Genomic DNA, 22,129 nt, shown 5'->3' on the forward strand with positions numbered 1-22,129 from the left:
CCCGCAATATCTCTTTCTTTGAATATTCAGTTACTTTCTCCTTTTTTATTATATCTTTCTTATAGCAGTTTACTTCTAAGATGGCTCAGAGAAGACAGGCTTAGGAGAGGCTGTCCGTAAACTGGCCACCAGATACCTGGCTCTCCTTAGGTACATCAACTCTTAACCTTTGGTGGTTCCTGCTGACCAAAGCTTGGAATTGTCAAGCTCCTCCTGCAGTCTCATCTCTAGCAATAGGCAACAACGTGACCTCGTGGTGGCATCCCGTAAGCTGGGGCTAATTGACTACCTTTAAAGTAAAAGCCACTTACTTCTATGCTTAATGCAGAAAATCCATAAAGACTGACATCAATTATAGCACAAGTCAGGTATCTGAATGATTATCGTCAGAAATGGAACCCATATGCCTCAGCAGGATGGGTGTAAAGAAGGCACGTGGGACTAACAGCTAAATCGCCATCAGTGGGAATCCATACCACAGCTCCATTAGGCGATTTCTACTATTTAGAAATGATCGGGCAGAAATCGACAGACAAGCTTATTCCACTTTGGCAAAACTGTAGAAACGAAAATAGAGCATCTCTGTAAAAATATGTTACCTGGGGTGTGGGAGGGGGAGTGGCCGGAAAGAACATCAGATGAAAAAGGGGGGCCCTATAAAAATTCAACCAGGGATTTCAAAACTGTTAATTAAAGGAAAAAATCCTTAATCCACAGTGATTGGCATATTCCCTCATGAATGTGTTCTTCTCAAAGGGGGAAAATATCTTACTCATATACGATCAACCTGAGAAGGCATCCTGCTTCTACCATAATAGTAAAGTCTTATAGAGAGATGGCTTTCCTTCTCAGCAGGACAGAATTCAAGGCCAATCTCCATCCCACACCCCAATCCAGCATTTTCACAAGAACCCCGATAATGCACTGATTAAGGTTCAACTTCACCGTGCCTGACCTTTTATTTTGGAACTCCTTGATGAAGAACTCACTTTGCTGTATGCACAGCCACTCTCTGGATTACTGCATGTTTGCTACAAAGAGAGGGACGGTAGCCTCCCTATGGAAAGTTCCTGGGATGTCTGAATTCTTCGGAGGCTAGAATTCAGACTTATTACTACTGTCACTGGCTTCTGTACCAAAATTAGTGGCTTGATGAAACTGTGAATCAATTGTTCTGTTCAAAGTTGTGTTCCAAATAACACTTGAGTCATGCAGATGTTTCTGTGCTGAGAATATCCAAGTCTTATTTACAATAAACAGCCTAAGGGGAATCATGTCTGTACCCAGGAGGCTGCTCAGGCCAAGGATCAAGTTGGCTGGGATGCTCTCTCTGTAGGTCTCGCTGGGCAACTCACGCTGATCAGAATATTTAGCTAGCAATTCAGGAGTTAGTCTCTAATAACTGCAAAATAGGGAAATTAATTAATTACGGATGATACATGTTGTTGGTAAGTATAATCTTTTAAAACATGGGATGGGACAGGATAGAATAGGGAAAAAAGCATGCGGATGGTGATTCCAAAGTATTGAAAAAGTCAGGAATTGCTAGATCTTGTGCAAATCTGGACAATTTCCCTATCTGCAACAAGGTTGGCTCCTCTTCTCTTGCTTCTCCCTATCGTTAAAATGTACCACCATAACTCATGCCTTGGTCCTCCCTTCGGCTGTTTCTATGTGAAACGCAGATGACCGCCTTGGTAAAGGAAAGAAAGCAGTCCTAAGTGGGTTGGAGGAAACAATATTTACAAGGATTAAATTCACAGTAGGGGACATGTGTTAGATTTTTTTATTTTTCAGGTTGACAGAGGAGGGAAGTGATATGGACAACAACCCCAAACCACGGGGAAAATTGTGAGAATAATTTATTTTGTATTAAGTGTTTTCTTCCTTCTTCTAAACCAAACTTTGCTAGTACTGTACATTTGGACATTTAGTAGGAGCGCAGATTTCATGTTGTGTTTTTTATCACAATCGAAGAAAAAGAAAACTCTCCTACTGAAAGTGAAGTATCTGAATGTCCTGAGGACACCTTTGTTGGACAGGAAGGGTCCTGGCGTAATAGATACCAGACAGATGGGGATCAAGGTGATAGGAGCATTTGAAAAATGTTCCGTGGCTAAGCCAAAGAGATAACAAGTTCTTGAATAATTAAAAGATAATTATATAAGTCAAAGAATCATCTTCTGGACCATAATCTGCATAACTAAAGATGGCTTTGAAGTACACTGGTGGGTGATCTAAACTGGGTGTAGGTTCAAAGATTCTGTAGGATGAGTATCTTTAAGTAACTTTCAACATAAATCCTTACTTAACACCTTAGCTTTAAAAAAAAAAAAAAAAAGGATTCTTTGCTCCTATAATCAGCTCAAGTGTTAAACTTTTAAAGATTTCCTAGGAAATCTTTATGGAAAAGGAAAATGAGCTACTTTACCTTATCTTTGGGGGGAGGAGAGAGAGAGAAAGAGAAGGGGGACAGAGGGAGAGGGAGAGAGAATCTCAAGCAGAGATTGGGGGGGCTCAATCCCACTACCCGAGCCGAAACCGAGAGCCAAATGCTTAACCAACTGTGCCACCCAAACACCCCAAATGAGCTACTTTAAACAAAAGTTTCCATCATTTCATTCCTTTGCAAGCCCACTGGTTGGGAGGTCTATGTCTATGTCTTCCTTCCATTCCCCACTCCACCTCCCTCACTCCTAAGTGAGTATAGTTCTTAAAATAAATGATCAAGCTCAAAAGACTGTGGTACTCCATACTCATTTGATTTTCCCTGACTCAACTAAATAAAAAAATTTAATTTCAAGAACACCTGTAAGCCCAGCAGAACTGCTGAGTTTAATTATCATACTGGTTTCTTTTAAAGACATTGACTTTTCTTTTTGTGTTCACTTTTTATTTTTTGAAGGAAAACGATTATATCCCTGAAGCATTTGTTATGTTTTATTATTATGAAAAAAGGCATCTCTTATGACAAAAGGACAACCTTTGCTTCACTTACCTAGAGGAGGTCCGTGGGTCATGAGTATGTCAATGCCCTCAGGGATGAGGTTCCACTTGTCCAGCAGAGACTGACCTCTGGGCAGGTTAAAGCCCCATCCATTAAACCACGGGGTCCTTTGGGGGAGATAATGCACACGGTATCAGGCCAGCAGAGCCGCGTTTCCGCTCTACAATATTTCTCTCTCGCACATTCCCTGCACGGTTTGCATTGCTCTCTTTTCTCTTTTTGATGGTTGGCCCTGGCAGCAGGATGCTTTTTTGTTGACTGCTTCAAAACCAGGACATTTGAAAGCAAGTGTGGAGCCGGCGAATTGTTCAACCAGAAAGGGGCACAAGAGTCTTTACAGTGGAGACTTTCCCAGCAGACCTCTATCAAAATTTTAACAATACTTTGTCTTCTCCCCTAAATCTCCATGCTTCCTAAGATGTCTAGTCCCAATCCAAAGCATTTCCACCCTTCCTGCAGTATCCCAGAGATCAGAAATTCCATCAGTACTCCTTCCTCCCCATCACTGTGACACTGCTTCCCCAGAAGGATTCTTACTAGCCTCCCTGGCGAAAAGGCAAGTGCTCTGAAGGCACAGCGTGAACCCCTGTACAGGGAGATGTTCTGAACAGCCTGGACTGGGAACGCTGAAAAAATATAGGGGCTCTGACAGGTGAGAGGGGGGACAGGGAACAAAGAGCAAATGTGGGCTTTTCCTCCTGTCATTAAAAGGAAAATTTGGGGGGTCATTCTGGAATCTGCTCTCCTGGCAGGGAAGGTAAGCAGTCTACCCTCTTGGAAACTTCTGCTTCACGAATGAGTTTCTGAGACTGACTGCTTCATGCAGAAGTGAATGGGGTTTTGGTCCATCCTGTGAGCACCTCTAATTGGAGCTGAACATGCGTCTACCATTTATAATAACATGAGAATAACCAATTTTTCTCTACAAATACTACTGGCTAAATCACATCAGAGCAAAGCAGTTCCCAGTGCTGTCCTACTCCCGAACATCTAGCTATAACCTTTATTTTCTGAAAACGACTCTTTCCCCTTCTGTAGGAAAACTCCAATTTGCTAGTGCATACATGCAAAAGACAAGCTGGTCAATTTTCTGGCTAAGCTGAACTTTCCATGCCTACTGAGAGGTGACCCTGTGTCCAAGGCAACCTGGTCAATCACAGCTAACCAAATGAGGTCACTCTTATTTAAAGCCAGTCACGGGCCAGACTATCAGACCCTCTCAAGACTCAGAACTCAGAATGGTGGGGGGTATGTATAGGTAAGGACAGGGTGAAAGGAGGCCAACTGAAAACCATGTGAAAATCCATCTCACAAATGAGAACCTCAGTTCCCACTGAGGCGCTTGAAAGAAAGTTCCAGAGATAACAGACTGTGTGGCCCCAGCTAAAAAAGTGAAACCAAGAAAGTATCTGACCTGGTTCCTAGAATTATTGTCCAAGTTCCTAAGCCATCCTCATGGGCTTACTTATAATACCAATAATAACTTCAAAGCTATTAATTGTTGAGGGCTTACTCCGTGTCAAGGAACTATTCTAAACACTTTATTTGTATTAACACATTTAAATTTCACAACAAGCTCATGAGGTAGCTACTAGTATTAACTCCATTTTACAGATGAGGAAACCGAGGCACAGAGAGTTCAAGTAAACACAACCAACAAACTGGATATGAACCCCAACAATCTGATTCCAAAACCCATACTCTTAGCCATCACACAACTCCTCTTCTTACATAGTACTTGAATTAACTTCCTACCTGCTCTGGGTGAGCTCGTACTCTATTTTAAGTTTGAGTGTCTTGTTGCTTGAAGCCAAATGAGCTCTGAACTGGGATCAGGTGCATGGTTCTGAAATCCAGCAATGAGATGGTGGAGTGGACACCCATGGTTTCTGCCTGCCCAGCTCTTTCACCCTTCTTTTGGTAATGGCATCTGAATTTTCTTTGGAGAACCTCTCCCTCCCCCTCTCAGTACATGTGCTGTGCTAAGGCTGACTCATCGCTGCTCTAGGATCTCTCTGAACAGAGACTGGTCTAGGGATGTACATATGACCAAGCTGGGAGTCATCCTCAGGCTTTTGCTGGTGCTACTGAAAAAGAGCCCATGGGTTCCTCTCTGGGGTCCTGGGATCCTTGTGTGGGCTTGGAATTGCCTGGGAGCTTTGGTCTCAGCCACCATGCTGACAGCCTGTGCTTGAGGGTGAAACCATTACAAAAAAAAAAAAAGAAAAAAAGAAAACAAGCAAAGAAACAAGTGTACCCAGATGATCTTGTTGGACATATGGATCCAGCTGTGCCTAAAGCCAATCACACATTTCCTTCCAAGTGTATAAGCTAATAAAATATTTTTCTTTGTATTAACTTGAGTTAGGTTCTGTTTCCACAAGTGATAAAGAGTCCTAATACATAAAACTGTTGTATTTAGCTTAAAAATGATCTCTGTACTTACGGTAGGCAACAATGTCTGCACCCACTCCCACCCCAAAGATGTCCATGTCCTGATCCCTGGAACCTGTGAATATATTACCCTACCCGGCAAAAGGAATTAAGGATGCTGATGATGGAGTTTGGGAGCTCATCATGCTGACCTTAAAATGGGGGAGATTATCCTGGATTATCAAGGGGGTAATCACATGGGCCACCCAAGGCTGAGGAGGGAGGCAGAAGAGGAGAATGGAGTGATGTAACGTAAGAAGGACTCAACCTGCTGTTGCTGGGCTTTGCATGTGGAGGAGGAGGAACAGAAGCCAAGGGACGTGGGCAGCCTCCAGAAGCTGGAAAAGTTAAGGAAAGAAAAGGAATTCTCCCACAGAGCCCCCAGGGAAAACAAACAAACAAACAAACAGAGCCCCGCTGACATCCAGAGTTTGGCCTAGTGAAACCCATGTCAGGCTTCTGACCAGCCAATTGGAAGACCATAAATAGGTTCACTAAACTTGGGGTGATTTGTTACAGCAACGAACAGGACACTAATACAGTCCCTAACAGGTTTGAGCCGGCTGGCTCTACCCTCCAGGAGCTGTAAGTGGCGCCCGGTCTCACGAAGCACACGTGCAATCAATCAGCACAGATCTTGGCAGCCACACTGCCTTGCTCAGCTAGACGCTGTGCTCTGGGTTTCCTCGGAGGAAAAGGCAGTGCTTGCTTTCTTATCCTGGGCTGCCAGGGAGGCACAGACATCACAGGCCTGGGGGTAATGCCAGCTGGGCCCTTTCAGCGCTCAATTAGTCCATCTTGCTTGCGTTTATCTTCTAGGACTTCCTATCTTCAGGTTCTTAAACATTTTCATTAGAGTCTGAAAGAGACCTTTCCCAGTTTGGGATGCCCATCCTTCCCGTTCATTTTACCGTGACCCCTTTCCACGATCTGTCTTAAAAGTAAAAAGAAAAAAAAATGCAAGTTCAAAACCCAGTGAAAACTCAGTGAGCATTTTGGCATGAGAGAGAGAAAAATAAGCAAAAACATCTGTTTTCCTAGATTTCGAAAACAAGCTTCTGGGCCTATGGTTTCTGTCTAAATGGCAAATAAAGAAGGCTTGAAAGAGTCCCAAGTACACCCAAGTAGTTGGTACAATGAGTAGTTGGTACTCTGATTTCGCTGCTAGAGTCTGTCTGTGGGCAGTCAGCCTCTGGACCCCCAGGTCATCCCAGGGGATTCCAAAGTCAAAGGAACAAGACTTCAATTTTCAGTCTTTCTAATTTTCTCTCACAGGGTCTTCTCGGGAAGCCCACAGCCCTAGTAGCCCAGGAAGTGCTCAGTTTTATAAGTGCTTTGCAAGAACAAGACAAGCTCATTGTCTTTGGAGACCCCAAATTTCATTTGGTTAATGTTAAGCTTGTGACAAAATCCAGAAGTTTCCAAGTTAAGGGTAAACTTTAAAAATATCTGGCTTTCATTTTGACTCAAACCTGTATGTATGTGTATGAGACTGAGACAGAATTTAAATTATAAGAAAAGGAACATTTATCAAGGCCCTGATATGCTTTACACAGAGGTTTTACATAGACTATTAAACTTAATTACTCATAACAATCCTTGAATTATTATTAACAATCCTTGAGTACTACCAGCTCTATTTTTAGATAAAAAGGCGGAAGATCAGTGATCTCCAGTAACTTGTCAATATTCCCAGGATTGGCTAAGTAGTGGAGCCCGGATTCCAACACGGATCTGCTGGCTCCAATGCCTCTGTTTCTCCCTTGCACAAGGCTGAACTAAAACCTTCTAGACCAATGACGGTTTTGACTCCCACACTTACAGAGTAAAAACAGGGCTGCTCTATACAGTCTCTTAGGCTGTGCACTGTACAACCTCAGGGGGTGCCGTGGGACTGTGTGATCGAAGTGGCTCCTAGTAAAAGTGGAGTGTGACTTCAGTGATGTTATTATGGCTTTTATGGGATAATTTCTCTTCCTTTAGATCCTCCAGATAAGGCCTTTTCCACAAGACAGTGGCCAGGCAATGGGAAAAGCAGCCCAGTGACGGGTTCCACAATTATCCCAGCATGGCCGTAATAAATAGGGGCACACAGAAGAGACCCGTGTGCTTATTCTATGCTGGCATCCATTTACTAACTCACGTGAACCTCTGCTAAGAGAGGGATGGTCAGTGGGCCACTTTCCTCATCTGAACAATGAATGAGTACATGGGTTTGATTACTGGATTTCAGGATTGCTTGTAGGAGAAATCTCATGCAGGAGTCCCACACCCAAAGCAGGTTCATGCAGGGGTGCTCTGGCTGGAGGGTGGGAAGAAGGGGCTCTGAACCTGCTCACTCACTCGGCTCCCTCCTCCTTTCTGACCTCTGCTTCTAAGCAAAGCCAGCAAAGCCCGGCACTTGATGGTCCTTCTGTGATCAAGAAATCCTAACATTCGGTAAGTCTGTGCAGACTATCAATGTTCTAAATACTGTGAATCACTCTCAATGAACTGCCTAAATTGCCTATAAGGGACCGAGTCCAGTGTGGAAGAAATAGCTGCACAGAGCCGAGACCAAATGTGTCAGCATCAATGAATAATGCTTTATCCAGTTGAGTTTCAACCTGAAACATGAAACCCCAGCAGTGAGCCCATCAGGGGTTCACTGGAAAATATGTGCACAGTCGACCTCCAGAGCCCCACAATGGATTTTGTTCTGTAGCAATGGGGGGTGAGGGGGGGCGGTGGGGGGAGGCATCCAGGGGAACAATGTCTATTGCCTCAGCCAAGGACTTAATAATTAGCTGTGACTAACAAATACCACATGGGAACCAACTTGTAAGAAAATGTCCCACAAAGCGCCCTATTGCCCGTGGGCCAATCAGAACCGGTAACCCATCCCCTTATAGAGAAGGATTCGAAAACTCTGGAAGGAAGGGGAGCACTACAGCTGCCTGAAGCCATTGGACCGAAGACTCAGATGGATGGAAGCTCTCGAAATTAGGGGCACTTGGCTTCTTGGGGCCGAAAGTCCAGGGGCAGGCGCTAAGGGAGTTAATGTAGGCAGAACTTGTTCCAAACAATGTCAACACAAAACAGGTTTTCTATATGGAAGTGGGTTGAGATGAAATCGCTGCAAAGGTCATCTGTGTTTGCAGTTCACAGAAGGGAACTGCTGGACCATAAATCTGAGGTTGGGACAGGTGAATGGCTGTTTACACTCCCCTACCCACATCAGTGGGGGTTGGGCACACCCTGGGAAAGCAGGATTTGGAAAAGAGAAGGTCCTACTTGTTCTGCTCAGATGGGGGCTACTCAGGTTCACAGCCCTGGTACTTGCTGGTCAACGTCTACAAATTCCCCATGTTCAGACAGGTCCCGGGCAGGCTGCATCCCAAAGACTCGGGATTGTTATAAATAGTCTCCTAGGTGCCTCCTGCAAAGATTAAGGCTTGGGAGCCCGGTGAGCTCCGCTGGGACTGTGCATGGAAGGTGTGAAGGGGAAAGTGCAAGGGCTCACAGCTGGTGTGCTGGCCATGCCACTTAGAGCTGCGAGGACCTGCAGGTTCTGTCGAAGTTCGCCACACTCGTTTTGGAGGCAGGAGGTACGAACATGGATTACGGAATCACAGATCAATCAAGTCCCAGGTCTACCGGCTTGTCGGTCTCCTCATTTTTCAAATAGAAACAAAATACCTGTCTACGTGGGTAAAGTGAGACAGATCATTTATGCAAAACTTTTGGCAGAATACTGGCACAGAGTGTTAATGTGCAGCTTTTAATTTATATATAAGATATATTAGCAATATACACACAGACAGGTACATACACACACACACAGTCGCTCATGTTACTTTTTCTTTCTAGAATTTCCCAAGCTTCGGCTCATCAAATAATAGGCCCTCCTGCTCCAGACTTTTGAAGAGTCCCCAATGAATAGGCAAGCATTGCTAGATGGCGAGATAGAGCCTGATTTCCTCCAGCTGATTACTTATTAAAAGGCACTTCCTCAGCTCACTTTTGAGTGGAAGTTTTTCAAACAGGCACTCACTCGCTCGCTTGCTCAGTCTTGCACAGACAATCCTGTGGAATGTAAGAGCACAGGGCAAAATGTTAGTCAAGGCTGCTTAGCTGGCTCACAGGTGGTTAGATTTTGACAGGCTCTTAAATTGGGAAAGTTCCAGGAAGGGCGTGACTTCGGGTCCTCGGAATATTAATAACAGGGCACTAGGAGAGGCTCACTGGCGGCATGGACAAGCTACTAATTAACACCATCGCTGCAGCCTGGCATCTCCAGGAAGCAAGATTCAGAAGCCAGGGGCCAGTTTCCACATACACTTTCTTTTCTAAATGGCACACTTCAAGATTGCAACCTTGCTCACGCCTGGCTCTCCCAGCCGCCATCGGCCCCTTCTCGACGGCACATCACACCGGGTCCAGCAGAAGCTAATTTAACCACCGCTGGTTAAAATCACACCGCACTTCACAGCCCCCTTCACATGCCATGAAGCTGTCATGATAATTCTTGATCTCTAGCTCACCTGACAGCTCAGCCCTCCCTTGACTGCAAAGCTTCCCATCAGTTAGAAATAGCAGTTTCTCTGGTACCAGATGTGTCATCCTGAATATCCAGACGAAAGGCAGGCACCTGCCCCACTCCCTTCCTTGCCTCCTTTGCTCTTCTTAGCTCTGGAGTTTGTGAAGAAGCCAGCCTTCTCTCCCAAGTCCCTCCACTTGGCAGCCTGGAAGGTACCCTTGCGTGCAATTAAAAAGATGCTCTGCATTAGCCTGTGGAGGAACGTCACACCTTGTGCAGCGAGGAGACCCACACACACCAGTTGCCGAGGCTAGGAGAGAGAGGGACAGCTTAACTTCGGGGCAAGATTTACAGCCCTGTGCAGCTGCCTGGGAAGCCTGCCTGGCTCAAACCACAGGCTCAGCTGCCTCCAAGGGGCAGTGCCGGCTTCTCTCTCACCCCAGCTGTCTAGTCCCATCTCTTCCCTGTGACTTTGTAATGCGCTCTTTCCTTATGAGGGCCCTGGGATGACAACACACACTGTTCTTTTTTTTTTTTTAAAGATTTTATTTATTTATTTTGACAGAGAGAGAGACAGCGAGAGAGGGAACACAAGCAGGGGGGAATGGAAGAGGGTGAAGCAGGCTTCCCGCCGAGCAGAGAGACCGATGTGGGACTCGATCCCAGGACCCTGGGATCATGACCTGAGCCGAAGGCAGACGCTTAACGACTGAGCCACCCAGGCGCCCCAACACACACTGTTCTGATAAAGGGCAGGCCGGGGTGAATAATGCGGTCTGCATGCTGAGGACAGCATGGGAACAAATCTCACCTGAGGGGGTCACCTGAGGCCCCTGAGCTGTGAGCAGGGGCTTCACAAACCAAAGGCCTGCGGTCTTTACAAACACGCCAATTGTGACCCCTTTTCGGTAACGAATAAGGGAACAAGTATCAGAATTAAGCCTCTGCTACCCATTTTCCTTTCCCCTGCTGGAAAGGAGATGGTGTAAGCGGAGTTTGCTTTAGGAACCAAGAAAAAAAACAAACCCACTACGACCTGTTTTCGAACGTGGTGTGCCTTGAATTGTTGAAAGTAACATTAAAGCTTCTGTTGCCTTCCCATTGAGCGGTGTGGGAGACTCCGCTCATCTGTCACGCGAAGAGCCTGACAGGGCAGAGGAGGGGCCATGCCAGGACCTCTGTCTTGGGGGGCAGGTGAAGCAGATTTGGGGCATGCCCAGGTGCATCCAGAAACAGCATTTTGTTTTGTGGCTGAGGAAATTAGAGGACCAATACCAGGGTGCCCGGACCAGAAAATAGGCCCTGCATTGCTCTTTAACCCCCATTAGGGAGAATTCCTCAAAGAGGGTATCAGCCAACTCTCCCGGGTTTAAAAGAAAAACGGAGGCTCAGTGGATGGCAAGGAGTAGAAAAGAAAAGGAGCATTCCTCTTTTTTTGGTGATTTTTAAAATTGTGGTAAACTATATATAACGTGAAACTTACCACTTCAGCCATTTTTTTTTAAAAGTGTATAATTCAGTGGCATTCAATACACTCACAGTGTTGAGCAACCATGGCCACCATCCAGCTCCAGAACTTTCTCATCATCCCAAACAGAAGCTCTGTGCCCACGAACAACCATTCCCTCTCTCCGTACCCTCCCTCCAGACCCTGGCAACCACCACTCCACTTTGTGTCTCTGTGAACGTGCCTACTGCAGGTGTCTCACGGAGGAAGAATCCTGCCACATTTGTCCTTTTGGGTCTGGCTTCTTTCCCTTGGTACAATGTGTTCATGGCTCATCCGCACGGTAGCATGTATCAGAAATCCACTCCTTTTTATGGCTCAATACTATCCCATCGTGCAGCTATACATCATCCAATTTTTCATTTAAGGTTTCTGAAAGTCTAGGATGTGTCAGGCACTAAGCTTGGCCACAGGAAGACATGGGGTCCCTTGCTTTGGGAAGTGTGAAGTTACTGAGTTGTACGCCCAGGGAGGATGGGCTCAGTCTGGTACTTGTGGGGCAATTACTCATTCGACAAACATAACCTGGATGCCTGTCGTGAGCTAGGTTCTGGCAAGGTAGGTGCTGGGAATCCAAAATTGAATACAGTTTCCAGGATAAACCCACAGCTCACCATCTCACAGGTAAGGCTGCCCTGGATAGAAGGCCTTCATTTCTAAGTACTCTAATTTCAGAGGAACTTGGGGAACACCAGAATGATCTGAGAATTCATCCAGCAATTTCAAGGGAAGACTGGCCCCCAGGCCACCAGGTGACCGGGAGCATACTTGGCAGCACTTTTGGGGGAGGTTTCCTTCCATTTCCTCCTGCATACTCCTTAATAAGGCTGGGCAGCTGAAGCCAGGGCCACAAAACACAAAACCACATCCTACTGAAGACTGAGCTTGTGAGGGCAATGTGTGTCACATGCCTGGCTGGTTCCAAAGCACAGGACGGACAGGATGGGAGGAGACAGGAAGATTGCCAAGTACTCAGGCAACTTGGCAGAGAGTACCTGTACCTCCCCCCCTCCCTTTCTACCCTGCAGACGTGTCACAGAAACCTAGTAGGTAGAGGAAGGGTTTCCTAACTCAGATTTCCCAAAAGAGCAAGAAAAGGAGGAAAAGTGGGTTCAGAATTAATGGCATTTTGTCTTGTTACGTAGTGAACTCAAGAACTGCTGTTAACAGGCGGGATGGCCTGATGAAATCTGGGCCCCCAACGAGAGGATATTACAACATTTTATTATGCTTAGTTTATTTGAGAATGTGTCTGTATGAGTGTGCATTGTCACACATTTATGTTGATAATGCTGGTTTCTTTTTATACTATTTCATTTTGGGGGGGCCTCACGGGGTAATAGCTGGGGAGGTTCACACTGGCAAGAAAGCCTGCCACCTGAAAAACAGATCCCAAAAGAATATGTAATAAGTGGACAATAAAATACCATGCAGTCATTCATTAAACATAACAAGGAAGATTGGAAGTTCGGTGACTTCAGTCTGGTTCACCACTGCATCCCTAGCACCCGGAACAAAGCAGACGCTTAAGTATTTGTCAACTGAATTAAGAGGGACCATTCATAAAGGGTTTGTAACTTCATGAAAAACTGTGTCTACCTTGATGGTCAATGGAGAAGCAAAGTATTAATTTGCATATTAGTATGAATTCAAGTATGCAAAAAACGCTTAGAAAAAAGACACAGACCAACATACTGAATGGTTATCTTGGGGGTGGGAGGAGGATTAGGGATGATTTTTTCCCCTTCTGTTTGTCTACTATTTTCTACTTTTTCACTACTGATTAATATCATTTGGAAAGAAATAATTATGTGGTGTAAAATCTTCATACAGCCAAATGCAAGTTGGATATGGATGGACAGATTCATTGTCTACTTAGACTCGGACTGTGAGGCAGTTTCCCCAGGGGGTGGAGCACTGGGGGGATGTTTGCTCAGGAGGCTGACAGGGCTTGCTTTCTTTCTCTCCCCTCCCCACAAGACAGTTTGTGGGAAGAGAAAGGCATCTTTAGCAGCAGAAGTCTTTTATTCATTCAGGTAATTCAATACATGTTTACTGAGCACCTGCTATCTGCCAAGCACCACTCTGCTGGTGGTGGCTCATTTTTCATTTTACTGAGGAACCTGTTTCAATGTGGATAATGTGACATATCTGCATAGTACTTAATAGAAATCGTTCCCACCTTTCTTAGTTCATGATAACCCCAAGTGGTGAGCAAGGGATTCATTTAAGAGAAAACAGTACACAGAATTTTAGTGACTTGCCCGCGGTTGCCTTCGGTTGAGGTGGCATGACTACATTTGCAGGGTTAAAACTTAGACCAGTCTGGTTCCGATTCGGACTGCTTTCTACTCGGCAATAGGACGTCGGGCAATTTCTTCCACCTGATCTCCTTTTTTCCATCTATAAAGTGGAGGTAACAATGGCAACCACACAGGTTCATTGTGAGGACTGGATGTGATAATATATGTAATGCATCTGGCAGGATGCTTGCCCGATATTAAGCATTAAATTTAGCTCTTTTTGTCATCATCACGAATGTTAACATCATTATAATTACTAGTTATCTTCAAGCCCTTGGCTCTTTGTTGCCTACTTTATCTTCTTCGTATCGCCACAAGGTGTACCTTCTCTCCATTGCTCAGATTTAGGATGTAAATACCAAAGAATTAGAGTGACCCATTTGAAAGCAGTGAGCGTTAACATTTCAGTACAGAGGAGCCGGCTTCGGATGATGAGAAGGCAATGAGTTAGAGTCAGAGGACATGAGGTCCAGCCCTGGCTCTTCCAACTTACTTGCTCTATAACCTTGGGCAGGTAACCTCTCTGATCTCCTGTTTCCTTCACTGTGCCACAGGGACAATTTTTATGCAACTCGCAAGGTTGTCAAACAAAGGCCGGTATGAGCGGGTTGCTAAAGAGAAAATGCCTTCTAATTCCCATGTCACTGGCTGTCTGTGGTGCCTTTGTGCTGCTTGAAGAGCTCAGAAGAGCTGGAATAAGTGACAAGGAGGTCGGATGTAAGTTAAAGTGTTGGCCCCCACTGATCTACCATTTTGGCTCTAAATGACTAGTTGTGGTCCAGACCAATTTAGTCCAGTGAGAAAACTGTGAGTGCAAACTGGCTGTACACACAATCAGGGGGAGGAGTGAGAAGCTGGAGCTGCGTCTTCAGTTCAGAGGTTAAAGCACGTAGACAGACCTGGGTGTCTCCCTCCCCATGCCAGCCAACCATAGATTATTAATTGGGCTCCGCCACCATTATCAAGCCCCTTCCACTGCACGGCCTTGGCAAAGGCACTTCGGGGAGATTGAAATGCAACGCGAGACCATCCCAACCTGCCATCTGGTTGGGATAACGAGATAGTCACAGGCAGCATTGTTCTTCCCTATTTCTGCCCATTAAAATTCGACTGAGCCCTTAGGGCTCAGCTCATATATCCCCCAAGAAGCTTTGCCGGATCCTCTCAACACTTTAATTGTCATTGTGGAATTTATCATATTCTGCATTACCACTGGCTTGTGCACGTGATGCATGTGTGTGTTTTAACTTATTTCCCACCTCATTCCAACAAGTTGTCAAAGTTGTGTTATGGGTATGTCTATCTTCCTCAATGGATTGTGAGCCACGCCCTATTCACATTACTGTCCCTAAGATCTGTGTCCCCAATAGGCACAATGCCTGTTACATAATAGATGTCAAGAAAATATTCGTAATAATGAAAAAAGCAAAAGAGAGTTTAGAATAAGCGCCCAAGGCAGTGATCCAAATAATATGTGTGACTGGAGGTTGGAATGGGGCAAGATGGATGAAGGTCTGAGTTTTTAAAAAACAAAGGCGATTTAAAAATACTGGATTTTAGGTCTCGGAGGCCTGTGCTGCCAAATACAATAGCCACTGTGTGGCTCCTGAGCACTAGAAATGTGGCTCGTCTTGCTTGAGATATACCAAAAATGTGAAAGACATGCTGTATTTTGGATACTTCACAGAAAAAACAAATGTAAAAATATCTAAATTTTTATACCGACCGCACGTTTCAATGATAATATTTTGGATATACTGGGTTACATAAAATACGTTATTAAGCGAATTTTGCCCCTTTTCACTTATTAACGAGGCATATTTAAAATTACATATTCGGTTCATGTTGTATTTATATTGCACAGCACGGGTGCAGGCTACAGAAGCATTTGTACTATGACTCAGAAATCCCAGTTTAGGGCTTATACCCTAATGAAATCACCCCAAAGTGAGTAAAAATGCCAAGCACAAAGTTGTTCACCGCAGTGTTATTTATAAGTGCAAAATATTGGAAACAAGTATATCCTCAACTCTGCATAAAAATAGAAATGGTTAAGACAATTACCAGTATTGGAATATCCAATAAAATGTACATCATGTAAGTGCTAATTATCAAGACTAAGTAGCAACACAGAAAGTTCTTAAGATACAATACTGCTTGAAAAAGCGCTCAGTGCCTAAATCTATGTACAGTCTGCATGTAGGCACGTTCTTTCACTCAGCTCATCATACATTTGCTGAACTATTACTGCACCCCAAGTTCCGTGTTAAGGGAAGATTGGAACTGGAGATGAAAGGGGGTGGGGGACAGCCGGGTAAACAGACAATGGGGTGTGCAAATGGAAATATCAGGTAGAATCTGAAGGAGGTCACATATAACCCTTCCTGGGGTGAGCAAGGACTGGGGAAAATGTGAAGAAAAACAAGAAAGCTGTTCTTTTGGCTTAGGGTGGGATGGGGTTTTCCTTGGAGTCCCAAGCTTTCTCAGGTTTTTGCCATGAAAACACAGAATGGAGATCAGTCTCTGACTCCACAGCGAGCCCCTGGCGCCCAGCAGGTGTGCGCTGTTGGTTCAAAGAACTGGGCAGCCCTTAACGGCTCGGCTCTGCGGTCCGACCCCTGTCCTAAAAGGCGCTAACACCTCTCTCCGTTTCAGTTTGCTCATCTGTAAAATGGAGATAATTAATGTATCTGCCTCATCGATATATTGTTGAGAAAACTTAAACTCAGTAATCCATGTAAAGTTCTTAGCTGGGTGCTTTTGCACATTAAGAAGCATTACATAAATGTTGACTTTATTATTATTGTAAAGATTAGAGGAATAGCATGAAATAACTGATCAGGAAGATAAAGTGGAGGGTGGAACAATGCTCCCAACAGTACATTTGAGTGGAACTGGTTCACTTATTTTCAGTTTCTAGAATCATTTATAACCATTGAATTAACTCAACCAAGTTTTCTCCTTTTTTTTTAAATGCCTTGAAGGATGATGAAATTATAAGTGTTCTATATAATGTGATAGTGAAATAAGTTAACCAGAGAATTATTTAGGTCTGCTGTCTTTCACTTAGCAGCACAAAAAAGCCAGACTGTACTCTCATTTCAAATTTCACATTTTTCCCCCAGCATGTTACGCATTCGGTTCCAAACTCCTCAGTCAGAATATTAAGCACAATTTATCCACCTCCAGGTGACCTCTCATTAGACAAAAAATCAGATCAATTGTCTCGTTTCTTAAAGAGTTGCTGATGAAGTCAAGAAATCTTGAAAAATAAACATTTTATTTTTCTGATACTCTGTCCTGCTCTTTTTCTAGTAAGAGTCTAAGCAAGTTTGTGTGAAAACAGACTCTTTGTTTTATAAATAGAACACTGTTCAAGGTTTTTTAGAGATGTCTGCTAAAAATAAAGAGGGTTATAGTTTACTTCTTTATAGCTCTCAAAACAAAACTAAACACAACAAAAAAGCCTGAGCTTAACTAAATGTTATACTTCTATTTTGAAAGGTGTCTTTATGCGAGTCAGGCATGATTTCTTGAAATGAAATTCCCCAGAAATTAAATTTCCTGTGTTTATATACAAGGTGTGCCTATATTAAGTAATGACACCACAGTGTGTGTTGTGGGTTTTTTTTTGACACCATGGTGTTTTGTTTTGTTGGGTTTTTTTAAGCATATGCCCCAGATGGGGCGCCTGGGTGGCTCAGTCATTAAGCGTCTGCCTTCAGCTCAGGTCATGATCCCAGGGTCCTGGGATCCAGTCCCAGATCGGGCTCCCTGCTCAGTAGGGAGCCTGCTTCTCCCTCTCCCACTCCATCTACTTGTGTTCCCTCTCTCGCTGTCTTTCTGTCAAATAAATAAATAAAATCTTTAAAAAAAAAATAAAAAAGATAAACATATGCCCCAGAATGAACACAACTAAATGTTCTACGTCCAACCTATCAAGTACTCACACAATTCCTCTTTGAAAATTGCTTACTTTGTGGAGTAGAATAACTATTTACATATATAAGTTCTTGGTTATTTGCTCCCAAATTATCAGCATCACTTTGAAGCTGAGCCCTTTGGTCCCCAAACTGGGAACTGACTGTATTCCAAACTGTTTGCAGGTTGCCTGGTTGGAACCGGTCAAGTGTCATGGTGTGGAAACAAAGCCAGGTTCCCAGGTGAGTCCCCAGGAGCCAAGCTAATTCCTATTGACAACATACAATGACAAGGATAGCACCAGAGCTCCACCACCACCTCAAATGAGGTGAGCTTGGAAGAAGGCCTGCTTTTCAACTCTGGATACTGGGCACAAGGCTCTCCTGGCCCCGGCTGGATGGAGGCTCCAGGACCAGGGGCAGGAGACTATGAGTTGGACACAGCAACTGAGGTGTCTTTCCAGGGAGCTTTCCAGGGCACTATTTCCCACAGCGTGCCCAGTAGATTGGATCTGTTGAGATTGTTCAGGATCACAAAGGGTTCTAGGGTTAAATAAGTCTGAGAAATGCTACTTGCTGCATTTCCCTTCCACTTTGGTGGCATAAGGTGAACCTTGTCATAGTAAAGGCTCTGAGAAGCCCTGCAGAAATCTGTTGAATTTGATGTAACTGAACATGTTCCAAACATATGAGGCCCCTACCAATCCTGTTGCACTGTTCTCTATCATGCCTATTAATGGTAGTTAACATGTATGTAAAGTATATGATGTGTCAGGTACTGTTCTGAGCACTTTACGTATAAGAAATCATTTAATGCAGGTAGAGGTTAAGACTAACCTTACTCTGCAGATGTGGAAACGGAGATAAAGAGAGGTGAAGGATTTCCAAAGGCACAGAGACCCCTGTTTCATCACCATGCCAAACAAACCTTGGAAACCAATCTCCTTAAACTCACTTAGGCTGACACGGCCCCAGAGGCAGGCCCCGATGGCCTGCATCACCCCTTTCTTTTCTTACCCCGGCCCTTCCCTCTCACAAGTCTCTTGAAGCTGAATTTGGAAATTTCCCACTTTTGCAACAGAGAATGATGAAGTCGACATGAGTCTTTTTTCAAAAAGACTGAAGAAAGATTCATCCCCACTTCCGAGGAAATCAGCTTTACTTTAACCTGGTGTATCAATGTCCTACTGCTTCTATAACAAATCGCCGCAAATTTAGTGGCTTGAAACATCTCAAATTTATTATCTTACAGTTCTGGAAGTCAGAAGTCCAAAACCAGTCTCACTGAACTAAAAATCAAGGGACTGGCAGGGCTGGTGGCTTTCGAAGGCTCTAGAGGGAAAATCCATTTCCTTGTCTTTTCCCGCTTCCAGAGGCTGCCAGCATTCCTGGGCTCTGGGTCCTGCATCAATCTGTTTGCTTCTGTGCTCACATCTCCTTCTCTCACCTTCACCCTCCTGCTTCTCCTCTCACAAGGACCCTTGTGATTATACTGGGACCACCCTGTTAACACTGGAGATAGACTGTTATGTCCCATACACTCAGACAACCAGGGAGAGTTTAAAAAGTGTCACGGAGCTTCTCTCTTTTACCATCAACAACTCAGCTCCTATGGCCTCTGGACAGCAGAGGTGAGATGAAAAAGGAAGGCTGGGCTGTGATTCTCAAATAGATGTGTGTTTACCTCCAGGGGGCATGGTTCTATACTGGGAACACCTGAATCCACAGATCGTCCTGGTTTATCATCCTGGATCAATAACTGACCTTAAAGATGCTGAGATTTTAAAATTGTAATCACTTCTTTCATATTAACCCAAACCCAGGTCTATCTCTGATTCTGCTTAAAAATGACACTTTTTGGGGCACCTAGGTGGCTCAGTCGTTAAGTTGTCTGCCTTCAGCTCAGGTCATGATCCCAGGGTCCTGGGGTCGAGCCCCGCATCGGGCTCCCTGCTCAGCAGGAAGCCTGCTTCTCCCTCTCCCACTCCCCCTGCCTGTGTTCCCTCTCTCGTCTCTCTCTCTGTCAAATAAATAAATAAAATCTTTAAAAAATGACACTTTTTAAACTCTCCCTGGTTGTCTGAGTGTATGGGACATAACACAGTCTATCTCCAATGTTAACAGTAAGGTTTAAGTAAATTAATACCTATGAGATGCTTCAATCCACGCCTGGCATATAGGAAGCTCTCAGTAAGTGTGATAATTCGAATTGATTGTTGTTACTCTATCACTACCCGAACCATTACAGAGTCACCTGTCAGGTGCTTTCTATACATTAGCTGCTTTTAGCCTCACAACAGCCCTAAGAGATAGACTGTTATCCTCTCCATTTTACAGATGATCAAATGAGGTGAGGCTGATGGTGTTCAAATCCTTTGATTAGGGTCACACATCTGACGGGCAAAGCTGGGAGCCAAACTCTGTTTGCCTCTAAAGCCCACAGTTCCAACGTTTCGGTCTCTCCCGCACATTCGCCGCCCAGGCTCCTCTGGGGCCAGGAGAGCATGCCACAATCACAAGTCAAATCAGAGTTAGCAGGACTTCTAGTGAGTTCCTAAGGGGCTCGTGGTTGCAGATTTCCTGAGTTATTAATTCTGCAAAGAACACATTTCTGCTTACTCCGCTGTTGGTGCCGGTGTTCTAGAAAGTAAGGGGAATGGAATTCTTATCCCTCACGCTTCCCCGGCCACCTTTACTCTTTATCTGATGACACACCATCTCCTGTGTGTCGTGGCCACAGCCTTTAGCTGGTCCAATACCTTCTTCTCAAAGCCCTTTAATAACAGTATTGAAAGTGGCACTGTCTGACTCCTTCAGCAAATGGAAATTTCTAGAGTCAAATTTTTGCTGGCTCTTACAACAGAAAACTTTGAACCTGTGGCTGTGGTATTCCATTGCAGTGACTCTGCATTTGGAAGAATACTTTATATAGACAAGCTCTGTGGTCTTCTGAGGACTCTGGCTAAGTATACCACAGGGAGAAAGACAGAAAAACATATTTCCTGAAATCTTCACAAACGTGAAGAACAGGAAGCTTTCCAAGTCCATGAGCAATGACACTTGGCTGGCCAACAAAGGCTGACCACCCACCACTATTCATCTCTCTTCCCTAGACTGGAGTCTCTCTCCGTTTTACGAGCTAGAAGTAACCGAGAGGTTGGAATTTCCAGCTTTGCCCCTACCAATAACATCAACCTCCCCAAGGTAACCTGCGCGGGGTAAATCTGGAAGCGGCCAAGCAGGGATTTGGTTTCAGGACAGTCTGTCTATAAACTTCAAGACTGACTATAAACTGACAAGATGCAGGGTGAAGTGGCTCAGGAAAGCATGCTCAGCAGAGCACAGGAGAAAGACACTAAATCGGACACCAAGACGCTGGGTTTTAAACCAGCCTTTGAATTATAAACAGTCGTGTCCCCCGAGAAGTCACTAAACTCCTTATGCAGCGGTTCCTTCACTTGCCCATCAACGGGCAGAATGCGGAGTTTCAGCATACTTGCCATTTTCACTCACTGGCAACATAATCTGCCAACCGGAGGTAACAAAGCTTGGTGTATAAAGTACATAATGTCCCTTAGTGTCTCTAAGCTGTAAGCTCTACGAGGGAAGGCATTTTTGTATTTGCTGTATCTCCAACAGGGCCTGCCTCTTACTGGTACTTGATGAATATTTACGGGATGCAAAACAAAATCTGGAGAGGTAGCTTGGTGCAGTGCAGTGGTTCTCAAGCATGCATCAGAATCGCCGGAAAGGCCCACTCCAAAGCTCAGCAGGTGTAAGGTGGGGCCTGAGAATGCGCATTTCTAAGAAAGATCCAGGGGCTGCTGGTGCTGGGACCAGAGTTTGAGAAGCACCGGTGTCATGGTCAAGAGCAGACTTCTGTGGCAGACCTCTTTAGTTCAAATCCTGGATGTTAGCCTAATTTACCTCTCTGTGCTTCCTCATCTGTAGTAACACAGATAACAACGAAACCTACCTCACAAGGTTCCTGTATGTAAAACATCTTGAATAGGGCCTGATATGTCATAAACCTTGTGTTTGCTATATTATTGGGAGATTTTTTTTTTCACTCTTGCTTTGATGTTTTAGTCTGTGCTTATATTAGTTCTTCCAACAACAAAACGAGTATGTATAATTTGGAAATCTTGGATCTCACCCCAGTAGTTAACTCTGGACACTGCTGGGGTGCACATTTTCCCCATTGAGAGCTATGTGGAACTTGGGACTTTGCTGAGGAACAGAAAGAGATTTCTCATTTAATAAGTCAATGTATCTTTAGACTTTTAAGGTGACCACCTGTATTTTCCAAATCAGGTAACATCGAGGTTCTAGCAATAAGTAAGGATGTCACCTCCTGCCTAGACAGTGTGGCCATGCTGGTCACTTCTAGATGGTCAAGGCCATGATGGATATCACCTCTCTGGGACTGCCTATGCTGGC

The 22,129-nt window shown here is 44.6% G+C and overlaps 1 protein-coding gene across 5 annotated transcripts in view; it reads right to left on the reverse strand.

The window, feature by feature from the left end:
* MPPED2 (metallophosphoesterase domain containing 2) overlaps window positions 1-22,129 on the reverse strand; it is a 172,012-nt gene that overhangs the window by 4,442 nt on the left and 145,441 nt on the right. For all 5 annotated transcript variants that reach the window (XM_035012483.1, XM_035012487.1, XM_035012485.1 and 2 more), the window contains exon 5: window positions 2,999-3,114. In XM_035012483.1, coding sequence (XP_034868374.1) covers window positions 2,999-3,114 — 116 coding nt within the window. The remainder of the gene's footprint in view (window positions 1-2,998; window positions 3,115-22,129) is intronic.

This window comes from Mirounga leonina, unplaced genomic scaffold (genome assembly GCF_011800145.1).
Source record: "Mirounga leonina isolate KUSES-001 unplaced genomic scaffold, KU_Mleo_1.0 Mir_166, whole genome shotgun sequence".
Lineage (NCBI taxonomy): Eukaryota > Metazoa > Chordata > Mammalia > Carnivora > Phocidae > Mirounga > Mirounga leonina.